The sequence below is a fragment of the Cololabis saira genome, chromosome 8, assembly GCF_033807715.1.
Source record: "Cololabis saira isolate AMF1-May2022 chromosome 8, fColSai1.1, whole genome shotgun sequence".
Lineage (NCBI taxonomy): Eukaryota > Metazoa > Chordata > Actinopteri > Beloniformes > Belonidae > Cololabis > Cololabis saira.
The window spans coordinates 31,457,220-31,469,954 of record NC_084594.1 but is presented as its reverse complement, the minus strand read 5'-3'; the positions used below and the strand labels follow the sequence as shown (position 1 = coordinate 31,469,954).

The 12,735-nt window shown below is 39.6% G+C and overlaps 1 protein-coding gene across 4 annotated transcripts in view; it reads right to left on the bottom strand.

Annotated features, from left to right (window-relative positions):
* The window catches only part of LOC133448845 (paxillin-like), a 35,901-nt gene extending 23,166 nt beyond the window's left edge, over positions 1–12,735 (bottom strand). For all 4 annotated transcript variants that reach the window (XM_061727758.1, XM_061727761.1, XM_061727759.1 and 1 more), the window contains exon 1: positions 12,508–12,735. In XM_061727758.1, the coding sequence (XP_061583742.1) occupies positions 12,508–12,520 (13 nt within the window). In that variant the 5' untranslated portion in view covers positions 12,521–12,735. The remainder of the gene's footprint in view (positions 1–12,507) is intronic.

The window sequence follows — 12,735 nt, the reverse complement described above, 5'->3', positions numbered from 1 at the left end:
CCAGCCCTACCTCCGTGTGCATTCAAACTGCAGTGAATGAACTTCCAAAAAGTGTTGCTGGGACATTGAGGTAGCGTGCATCTCTGACAGGGGGGTGCTGGGTGGGTCTGGGTACTTTGAGTGTGTGTGCATGTATATAGATAGGTGTGTGCACAGACATATACATATTTTCATACTTTTCATACTAGTCTTAATGTTGTTATACTATATACAATGGTTTTGACATGTCTGGAATGAATCAATAAATGAATGAAATGAAGAGACAAATGTGAGCACTTCAATAAAATACGCAGTTTTGCCAGTTTGCTGGACTGAAGCATTCAGTTGTGTTGACATAACGACCAGATGGAAAAAAATCAGCAATGATTTTAGAAAAACAGTTGTTGCTACCAAATAATCATTTATAAGGCCATTTGCAAACAATTCAGGGTCTGTTATTGAAACATTCAGGACGGCTGCCAGTCCTCCTAGGAGAGGACAAGTTCCCATAGTTTCTGGGTGGAGAGGTTTGTGATGGAAACAACTTCTCCTCCAACATCATTCAGCAAATGATTACTTCTAGTAATATCAGTAACGGTAGTAACAACGTTTAGCAGAATAAATAAAGTTATTCTGCTTAACTATTTCCACACAATACTTATGGCTTTCATGAAGTAGGTAATTGAACAGGGTAATATGTCATGAGTTTTACTTTTAGTATTTAATTCATTTTAAGACCTATTTAGGACCAGATGATTTCTTTTATGTCATTAGAATTTATATGTGGTGTAGTTTCTTTTTCACATGACTGTTTAAGAGTTGAAAGATGCTATTACAATTCTGGCTGTGTGAAGCACTACTCCCCGAACGAAGGTGCTTTGAGCTAAAAGTAATGTTATTACGATTTCTACTGAAATCCAAACACAGATATTGTACGTAGTTCGCAGGTTTTTGTTTGTTTTTTTGATGTACAGTTGTACAGCCTTAATGGATAGATGGATGGCCGGATAAACGGACGGATGGTAAATTCCCCCTTCTCCTAATCAGTTCTGGCTGGTTCTGTCCTTGCTGGGTTGAAGTAGGTCACAGCAGCAGAAACAAGAGCTCTTTGTCCCCCGTCCAGCAGGACAGGAGCAGAAGGAAGATGATGGAAAGGAGGGTTAGTGAGGTCTGCAAAGCCAAAATCATTCCATTGGAAAACAATCAGTCCTATTACAGTGCCAGAATCCTTGTGCGAGTGTGTGTGCATGTACTCTTACTGAGCCTTCACCCTCATAAACCTGCAGAGTCGTAATCCCAACATCAATGCTGTCATAAACTCCAATGAAGTCCAGATAAGTCTTCCTCAGTTATCCTCTTTAAACAAGCCAGATGCTGATTACAAATGCAGCTGTAGCTAAAGAAATCTGACACGCGCACACACACGCGCGCACACACACAAACACACCTCTTCAACCCGCGCTGCTTCCCTGTTCATCAACATCTTGCACTATATCCCAAATAGGGCAGCTCTAGCAGTGAGTTAGTGATTATTTGAGCCTGCGGCAAGGACAGAGGAAACCTGCTGGGCTCCTGTTCATTCCCAAATAAAGCAGTGATGTGTTATCTCAGCTTGCAGCTACAGCAACTACACCTCCTTTCTAAAGAAAGAAAGACCTTTAGCTACCAATTAAGGAAAAGTTTGAAAAGTTCTGACAGTGTAGGAGCGACACCGTGATTCAACACACTTCAACACAACCGTTCGAACAGATGACTGTTTACATTTGAATTTGCCTGACCAATCAAGTGTTGAAATCGTTGGAGCGTCATAATTGTCTTTGCAAAATTGTTCTGCCAGCTGTTTTTCACATTAGAGAACCAGCAGTGACGGATCAACTGAGCCGTCAGTCAATGACTAACAAAGACGAGAATCTCACAACAAAACAAGCAGAAGGAGAAACACTTCTGAACACAGCGGGATAGATGGAGGACGGTAACAGCTTCAGGCATATACAGAGATGCATTGTGCAAAGCGCATTACAATGCCATCCTACTTTCACCACAACAGAGTTTATTTCATCATTGACGACATGCTGTATCAAGCTCATGAGCATCTGTGGTTGCCTGCAAGCTACAGTACATGGAGTACAGATGAAACAATAACGAAGGATGCACCTCTCCAATAAGGAAGTTAACCGAGCAGGGCATGATGAAACATGGAGATGTTAGTGTAACTAACACAATGTCTGGTCTGCTGGGATGCTGGTAAGAGACAAAGAGCTACACGGCTACAACACTGAGGTTAGTGAGGGTCAGCTCCTGTCACGAAACATGTGTCGAGCTGGATGTGAAGCTGCCGAAGGAAAAGGGGTCACTGGGCTTCGCTGACAAAAAACACAACAGTAAAACAAAACAACTATGCTGCGATGTACATGCAGCCAAAACCACTCCCATCTCATAGGAGGGGAGATTCTGCTTGTGTCTAGCCTTCATGCTTTTGTCTTGAGGGCTCTTTCTACATACAGTTTTGAAAAACCTAAAAAAGTTGCACAAATATCAACCCTGCAGGCCGCCGTTATGGTTTGCTGGGCCTGAGAAAGATAACATGACGGTTGGCTGAGTGTCGAGCTGTTGCTGCTTAGTCAGCTACCCTTTCAGGGCTGTATGTCCGCACCAGCAGTCCATGATCGTGTGTGTGTGTGTGTGTGTGTGTGTGTGTGTGTGTGTGTGTGTGTGTGTGTGTGTGTGTGTGTGTGTGCATGTGTGTGTGTACCATATGTTTCAAAGCCCTGCAGAATTTTAACTTTTAAGTTAAACAGATGGACAAGCCCAGAAGGGGATACCAGGGCTTCTCTCGAGCTTTTGGCTATCTGCACTGTGTGTGTGAGATTCATGTGCGTGTGTCAAGCACTAGCAACTTATCATTCAGAGTGGGGTTGTTCCCCGCCGCAATACGCTGAGTCCCTGCAGATGCGAGCGGTTTTTTAAAGCTTCGGAAAAGAGGAAGTTAAATGGAAGGGATTTTTAATAACAGGAACTTCAAACCAAGACTAACTCTGAACTTAAAAGAGAAGTCAAAGTTTAGCACTGCACTTTAATACAGGTTGGAAGGCCAGTCATAAATTAAATAGTGCCAGCAGTCTTTTATTTTATATATTTATTTTTTTTCAAATCTTGCAAGTAGATTAAACTACAAAAGTCTGTGGATTCAAAACATCCTTCAATCATGCCTTTTGTTCTGACCGTGGCCGTGATTAACTTAGTGCAGTTAATCGATTCAGTTGTTTTCTCCGTCCCTCATCCAGAGACACGTCCCTTCCGTCAAATGCACATAAAATTCATATTTGAGAATATGGTATTGATATCTCTCTGCTTTCCTGCTAACATGAACGCCACCAAAAAAAATTAAGTATATTATTTCCCTTGCAGCATCCTTTCTTTTTTTAATGCACCTGGCAACAGCTGCTACACTGCAACCATGCAGGTAAACTCAAGCAGAAGTGTAAAAGAACCTGCTTTGTGATGATCCACATTGTTCTTGTGTATATTATAACTAACTACTGCCGTCTTGGCCTGGTCTCTCTTGAAAAAGAGATTTTAATCTCAATGAGACTCATACCTGGTTTAATAAAGTTTATAAAGCAAACTAGTGTGCTGTTATTTTTATCCACAAGTTTTCTTTGCCCACATTTTCCACACTCATCTCTTTCCCCTCTGTCATCCTGACACTCACAACCCACTCTGTGTGCTTCAGCATCTCAGTCACTAACATCTAAACGGGGACATTCACAGCGTGAACGTGTAACACTTGCAAATATATTAGGCTACTAATTATTGCCATTCATTGCTGCATTACGGATATTTCTTCCACCTGTTGATATTGTGATAACACATTTTTATTGCTAATTTAAGCAACTTTTCACACCCATTCAGGAAACTAAAAAAAAAAAAAAAAAAAAGAGAGAACAGGAGGTCCCACAAACAAAACAAAAAAATAAATTAAAAAAATTGTAACCTTAAACAAAACCAAATTTCAGCGGCCACAGGCGGCCACAGGCTTGGTTGGGGGTTCAGAGGTGGCGTTATCTTGATCTCTCTGCCTGCGGTGACTGCTACTGACACTTCCCCCTCACTCTGATTCAGCTCTGTCTGAAGCCAAATGTATGCAAGTAAGATGACTGTTGAGGAAAGGCATCACGCCTTTTAGTAACAGAAATAGTTCATGGAAACAGCACCTCTTCCTTATAAACACTGTTGGTTCAAGTATCACGACAAGCCAACTGCTGACAGTAGTTGGAGCACATTTCACCATGTGTCACTGTTAATATGTATCCAACTGCTAAATGTCTGAGGAGTTTAAAATTATAGTAGAAGACAGAAAATAGGAGAGAAAGAGCAGTCTGAATGAAGACCCAAGTAAAATACTATCCCTGTCCAAAATATAATAGTCACAGTAGGGTGGGTATTGGGAAGGACCTCACGATACGATACGCATCACGATACTTGAGCCACGATACGATACGCATTGCGATATCCCGATTATGCGATATCCCGATTATTATATTCTACATAGTTCACCGAAAAATTTAAAAATGCATTACACATCTTAAAATCCAAGTTGTATGTATGTACATCAGATGATAGTGATGGATCTTAAAATCCGAGTTGCACGTTGATCAGATTATAGTGACAATTCATGGGACAAACTGAGTCAAAACAATGTTTTATTATAACTATACAAGCTAAAGTTACAACATATTTGTATATGTTTTTCATATTATTTACATCATATGAAATTAACATTAAATTTAGTATGAGGTTGCTTTAATTATGTGGCAAATGATAATAAACACAAGAAAAATGGTACTAAAACCAAGGACAGGCACAGTGATCAGTCAGTATAGATATAAATCCATAAATAAATAAACATCTGTCCATTATTTTTCATTTTTTAAGGACAGGCAATTGTGTTATATAAAAAATAAATTATAAAATGAAATAAAACGTGAAATAAAACCTGAGCTTAGTGCAGGGCCCTCCCAGGGTTGGTAGAGAGTGGCAATGCCCAGGACTGTCACTTAGGTAGGAGCACTGGGTGATATAATGGGAAAAAAATTGGGGACAAAAAATATTTAAAAAAAATAAAAAAATAAAAAAAAAATAAAAAAATCGATATTCAAATTTTTAATATCGATATTGAATCGGCTGGAAAAGTATCGCGATATATTGCCATATCGATATTTTTGCCCACCCCTACTCCGATAAGCTTCTGTAATGTCATAACATTTACAGTATTTCCATCCAGAGTGATATACATTTTTCGTGAAGATCTTATATTGATGATGGGAGTCATACCACTGTGCAAAGTCTTCTCCAGCTGATCCCAAAGATTCTCAATGGGGTTTAGGTCTGGACTCTGTGGTGGCCAATCCATGTGTGAAAATTACGTCTCATGCTGCCTGGACCACTCTATCACAATTTGAGCCTGGTGAATCCTGGCATTGTCATCTTGTAATAACCTGGTCATTCAGTATATGCATGTATTCAGCTGACCTCATTCTTTGGGCACTTCATGTTGCTGAAGCCAGACGTGACCAACTGCAATAAGCCCAGATCAAAGCACTGCAGCCACAGGCTTGTAGGGCAGGCACGATGGGCATGATGAGTGCATCACTTCATCCACCTCTTTATTACCCTGATGCAGCCATCACTCTGGACCAGGGTCAATCTGGACTCATCAGACCACACGACCTTCATACATTGCTCTAGAGTCAAATCTTTACGCTTTGTAGCAAATTGAAGCCTTTTTAGTGTCACAGATTAGTGGTTTTCTTGAGGCCATACAGCTGTTTAGTCCCAATCCCTCGAGTTACCTTCTCATTGTGCATGTGGAAATGCCCTTGCTTTCAATGTTAGACATAGAGCTCTACTGTTTTTTTTATGATTTCGTTTCCCCAAATGTCTAAGTGATTGCCAATCATGCTCATTCAAGATTTTTTACTGACCACATTTCTTCCCGGAAGATAATGGTTGCCCACAATCGTTCCAGTTTTTTTATGTGCTGGATGGTTCTTAACCCAATCTTAGCAGTTTCAGTGATCTCCAATAAGCATGCCAATAATCTGACACTTCTGAAACAGATAAACATCCTTTCCACGACCACAGGACACGTCTTCTGACTTGGTTGTTTAGGAGTGAGAAGCTACTTACTTTATCAATCAAGGTTAAATCATTTGTTTTCAGCTGAACCATCATCATCCATGCAGTAATTATCCAATGGGAGGCGCAGACTTATTTAAATCCAGGCGGTGCCTTTTTTTGGGACAGGCAGCGTATTTGCGTTGTTCACTAAAATATTTTGTTAGAATCTAGAAAGAAATTTCTTAAGTGACTAAGTTGCAGCACTAAAACAGCCCAAGTAAAAGCAAAATGTTCCTTTGTTTTTAAATTACACTGTCTGCTGATCAGGAAGCTAATACTTAAAGTCCGGCCAACAGTAAATGTATCACATTGACTTGCACATGACCCTAAGTTTGCATTTTCACGCTGCATTGTAATACGGGGGGGGATCTTAACAGACTGGAACTTGACTCGGAGCATCACAACATCACAAGATGAAGAAAAACGTGGAAATCAAGTGACTGACAAGAGAACATGAGCTAGAGATCTTTTTTTTTTTTACAAACAAGACGAGCATTAACAAAGTGAAGAAAGAAAACTACCACTCAGGTAAAAATAAGATCTATGATACCATCTAGTGCAGAATGTAAAGAAAATCATTCATGTCACAGCCTTTTCATGTTTCTCTGGTTTCTAAACAATGACTAAAACTAAATTTAGACACAGCTGAGGTATCTAGGTTAACTCAAATCACATTTGGACTTGGAAAAAGAACTACTCTCCCTACGCCCACTATGTGAGTGACATTTCCAGCCCCACAGCTCCTGCACTGACAAGGCTCTGTAATCACTTTTCTTTGAATGATGTCACTAATATGGTTTTGAAACTAATCAGTAAGAGAGAAACTCAGCAGCTGAGGCAAATACTGAAAGGTACGACGGAGTATTAGGGCCAAACTAAAGGCTGAAATATGGTTCTGCGTCACACACACGCAGAGCACACGGCGCAGTCGTGACGCCGTCACGAACCGTTCAGAGTTCTCCGTCTCTCCATTTGGTCGCGGTGCAGTACCCCCCGCGGCCACTAGTTAGCCATCTTTTTCTGAATGGTTTATCCGACTTTTTCCGGTCACAGTAAATCAAAGAAATAAGGACAACTATTGTGCAAAAAACAAAAACAAAAAAAATCACACATAAACGAAGAAAAAAGCCCTGGAAGTTCACTACTGCTTCAAACCGGAAACCGGAAATGCTTCGCTTTCAAACGAACCAATCACTGCCCTCTCGGTCTGCGTGTGGTCGGCGTCTCCTCGACGCGTAGTTACAATTTTCGGGAGGCGCACGTCACTGATGGCGCATGTGACGGCGTGTCCTCTGCGTGTACAAAAACCACACGCCGTAGACACGGCGTCGTTTTGACGCAGAAGCATAATTCAGCCTTAAGACAAAAAAAAAATTGGAAATTACGAGAATAAAGTCATAATATAATGACAATAAAGTCGTAACATTACGAGAATAAAGTCGTAATGTTGCGAGAATAAAGTCGTAATAGAATAAAGTCGTAATATTATGAGAATAAAGTCGTAAAATTACGAGAATAAAGTCGTAATGTTGCGAGAATAAAGTCGTAATAGAATAAAGTCGTAATATTACGAGAATAAAGTCGTAAAATTACGAGAATAAAGTCGTAACATTACGAGAATAAAGTCGTAACATTACGAGAATAAAGTCGTAACATTACGAGAATAAAGTCGTAATGTTGCGAGAATAAAGTCGTAATGTTGCGAGAATAAAGTCGTAATGTTGCGAGAATATAGTCGTAATGTTATGAGAATATAATTTATGAGAACTCTAACAGGAAGAGCTTCTTCTCCCTGTGTTAAAATGAGGAATATTGAGCATCTTGTGAAGTTATATTTATATATTTATAATATATTAAGACTTTATTCTCGTAATATTATGACTTTATTCTCGTAATTTTACGACTTTATTCTCGTAATATTATGACTTTATTCTCGTCATTTTACGACTTTATTCTCATTACATTATGACTGTATTCTCGTAATTTCCTTTTTTGTTTGGCCCTAATACTCCGTCGTAGAAAGGTAACGTGCAGAGTCTGAAAAATTAAGTTAACTTTGGGGGCTGTTTGACATTCATGTCTTGTTGGTGCAGGCCCAGAGCAGTGAAGCAAAGAGCAATGCTCATCAGTGCTGATCGCTGAAGAAGGGCAGTCAATGGGAGTCCCTAGACCACAAAAACTGCACCATGTAAAACATTGTAAGAGAAATGCATTTTGATCCATTTTAAAACAGTGTTGAATAAAAACCCCAAAAAGATATATCAAAGTTATACAGCTTTACAATCTCCTTCAATCAAAATCGAACTCACTCAGCTTTTAACTGTCAATAGACTGCAGCCTGCAGCTTCCTGTGTGGTTCACCACAGGAATGGATGGGGGGGGGGGCAGAGGGTGGGGCAGTGCAGTTATAAAGGAGGATAAAACCTGGCCGAGGTCCAATCCCTGCATGTGGGCCTGATCCACCCCCCAGAGCCCTCCTTGGGACGACTTTTGCTTTGCTCTTATAGTCAGTGGGGAAGCATTGTGACATAATGAAACTCAAAGCGTGGAAATGGAAAAACGCTTTGAAAGCAAACATGTCTGTCAGAATCAATAGGAAGGTTGCGAGAAAAGGGAAAAGACATGAAAGGTGAAAGGTTTCTAGGTGCTGCTGGCTCAGCTCTTAACATGAGGGGCTGCTCAGTGCTTAAAATATGTGCAGGATTCGTTGCCTGCTCAGGAATAACTAGATGGATCTCCACGCTGCCTCTCCAACTGCACCGCTGGTGCTTTTTCAGGTCTCCTACTGCATGTAAATGTTAAGAGCAGGTAAAGGAAAGATGTTGTGGTTCCCACTCCAACACGCAGAGAAGGTTTGTTTCTACATCTCTGCTAAAACGATGACAGAATTTACTGCCCTGTGACATGGTAATTACAGTGGGTTGTGTAACAGTCTTTTTTGAAGCAGCTACTTTAAGGAAAGCCCTGCACCCATGTAAGTGGAGAAGGTATCCATAAATACTGAATACTGGATATAGACTCACCAGCACTTTCGGTGCACTATCACCCCCACCAACAAGATGTCAACCAGATAACCTGGCTTTGGCTGAAATGGATACGTGCAACTTTTTTTATTAAGATGGTGAAAATCCGTTGTTCAAACGCTGAAACCACAGCCGATGCCCACAAACCTAACCTGCCTGGATTGTGAAGTAAACAACAAGACTGACCGGTGCTAAGTCCACCTTCATTTTACACAGAATGGTAGGAAAACAAAGTCATTTATTAATTTATTTGGAGACATCAAGTGAGCTCAACTCTAGTTGAGTCTCCCGGCTGCATTGTTTAACAGGTTTACAGTTTTCCCTCACTTTTAACACCAACCAGAGGTGCTTCCGTTAAATGATCCCAATCACTATTTAGCTCTTGACAAGTTACATGTTCCTACTAGGAATGGGTGATATTTTACCGTTCACGATAAACCGTCAAAAATATTCCCCACGGTAAGAATTTGTCATCTCACGGTAAAAATGATAAATTCCTGTTGATGACGTTTATGTGTAAAACTGATTTATGAAAGGAAGGAAGGAAGGAAGGAAGGAAGGAAGGAAGGAAGGAAGGAAGGAAGGAAGGAAGGAAGGAAGGAAGGAAGGAAGGAAGGAAAAAAGAAAGAAAGAAAGAAAGAAAGAAAGGAGCCTAGAAAGAAAAAGAAAGAAAGAAAGAAATGAACCGAAAGAAAGAAATGAACCGAAAGAAAGAAAGAAATTAGCCTAAAAGGAAAGAAAGAAAGAAAGAAAGAAAGAAAGAAAGAAATTAGCCTAAAAAGAAAGAAAGAAAGAAAGAAAGAAAGAAAGAAAGAAAGAAATGAACCGAAAGAAAGAAATGAACCGAAAGAAAGAAATGAACCGAAAGAAAGAAAGAAATTAGCCTAAAAGGAAAGAAAGAAAGAAAGAAAGAAAGAAATTAGCCTAAAAAGAAAGAAAGAAAGAAAGAAAGAAAGAAAGAAAGAAATTAGCCTAAAAAGAAAGAAAGAAAGAAAGGAGCCTAGAAAGAAAAAGAAAGAAAGAAAGAAAGAAATGAACGGAAAGAAAGAAAGAAAGAAATGAACCGAAAGAAAGAAAGAAATTAGCCTAAAAGGAAAGAAAGAAAGAAAGAAAGAAAGGAGCCTAAAAAGAAAGAAAGAAAGAAAGAAAGGAGCCTAGAAAGAAAAAGAAAGAAAGAAAGAAATTAACCGAAAGAAAGAAAGAAAGAAAGAAAGAAATGAACCTAAAAAGAAAGAAAGAAAGAAAGAAAGAAATGAACCGAAAGAAAGAAAGAAATTAGCCTAAAAGGAAAGAAAGAAAGAAAGAAAGAAAGAAAGAAAGGAGCCTAAAAAGAAAGAAAGAAAGAAAGAAAGGAGCCTAGAAAGAAAAAGAAAGAAAGAAAGAAATTAACCGAAAGAAAGAAAGAAAGAAAGAAAGAAAGAAAGAAAGAAAGAAAGAAAGAAAGAAAGAAAGAAATGAACCTAAAAAGAAAGAAAGAAAGAAAGAAATGAACCGAAAGAAAGAAAGAAATTAGCCTAAAAGGAAAGAAAGAAAGAAAGAAAGAAAGAAAGAAAGAAAGAAATTAGCCTAAAAGGAAAGAAAGAAAGAAAGAAAGAAAGAAAGAAAGAAAGAAAGAAGCCTAAAAAGAAAGAAAGAAAGAAAGAAAGAATTCCCGTTGATGACGTTTTTGTATTGGTATTTTTTTTATCCTTATCGGGATAAATGCCAGAAATTATGGTGATACATTTTTTAGTCCATACCGCCCATCCCTAGTTCCTACTAACTTCACGTTAAACTACATCAAGGAGGTTGAACACATAGAGGGAATCTTTCAAGAGCTTTCACTGCAACCCGTCCCTCCGGGCTTTGTTTTTCCTACTGTCACAAAGTGTACTTTCATTGAGTTAACCTCATCCTTGCAGGCAAATCAGTACCCGAAACAAAGCACCCTTGGAGTTACCTGTCACAGCAGGTGACATCAATCACATTTACTATATCCTGGCAGAAAAAAATACCATCTCAGACAAATAGTTTTATTGTCATGACTGCTTTTCACTGTAAAGACTATTCCCATCACACCTGCAGGGGCACCTGGCCTATATTGTCATCATGACAGTCTCTTGGACGCTCAGAAGGTCAGAGTCCAATCAAATGTGAAGTGTCATGGTTTTGGTAAGAGCTCAAGAAGAAGGAAAAAAGAAAAGGGCGATACATTAGTTTTTTTTTCCTGGCCACTTATCTCGTCCACGGATATGTGGACTCCTCACACGACAGGCTTCCAAATACCCACCAATACGGACCAGTGGCGTCAATTCAGTGGAAGCTAAGGTATGGCAAGGTATGGAGCTTATCTGTGTGGTCAAGAAAATTTGAACTTTTTCAAATGCAGTCTCGCTCACTGCAAAAACTCAAAATATTATATTTGTCTTATTTCTAGTTAAAATGTCTCATTTTTAGTCAAAAAATCTCATTACACTTAAAACAAGAGTCATCACCAGAAAAATAACTTATTTGACCATTTTCACCTGTTTCAAGTAAATTTTCACTTGAAATAAGTAGAAAAATCTGCCAGTGGGACAAGATTTATCTTCTCATTACAAGCAATAAAATCTTGTTCCACTGGCAGATTTTTCTACTTATTTTAAGTGAAAATCTACTTGAAACAGGTGAAAATGGTTGTTTTTGAGTCTTGTCTTAAATGTAATGAGATATTTTTTACTAAAAATTAGACATTTTAACTAGAAATAAGACAAATATTCTTGTTAAGATTTTGAGTTTTTGCAGTGTATAATAACTAGTGAAATCGATCATGTTGTTCTGATTTGCATTTGTAGTTATTCTATATGTATTAAGTAATAGAATAATCAATACAAATAGACACAGAGTAATTCCATAAATGTATTTAAAAAACAAACATTTACATTTTCCCCTTGAAGCCAAGCTGTGGCGGCTGCTATACCTTGCCATACCCAATTGACGCCCCTGATACGGACGGCAATTAAACTCACCATAAAAGCTGGTGTTTCCCCTGATGGGCCTTTCTATGTGTATAGAAAGCTCAACCTGGAGAACTAAAGGCTGATTTATGGTTCCGCGTCACACCGACGCAGAGCCTACGCCGTACCCTACGGCGGAGCTCTGCGTCGATTTAACGCAGAGCCATAATTCAGGCTTTACACCACCTGGAAATGGAAACGCCGCCGACTTAAACTCGCAAACAGCAGTTGTCGACCTCCTGGGAAGGGAGGAGGGGGGAAAGCATTTGTTTTTCTGCATGTTGACGCTAAAGCCAGCCATTCTCACACGCTTCGCTTTCATGTTGTGTTCACGGCGAGAGAGAACTTACCTAAATCATCCATGTTGGCCGGAAATGGCTCCAATGCCAAGAAAACCGGACCGGTCTTCCTCTCCGACGGACACAGCTGGACTGGGAACAAAGCTGCCCGATTCGGCTCCTTTTATCGCCAATTCGCCAAAAGGAGGATTCCCTCGACGGAGCCTGTGAAGTTTTGAAGTGGTCCTGCAGCTCGACGAGTCTCCAGCACACTCGCAGACACACACATGCCCACATGCA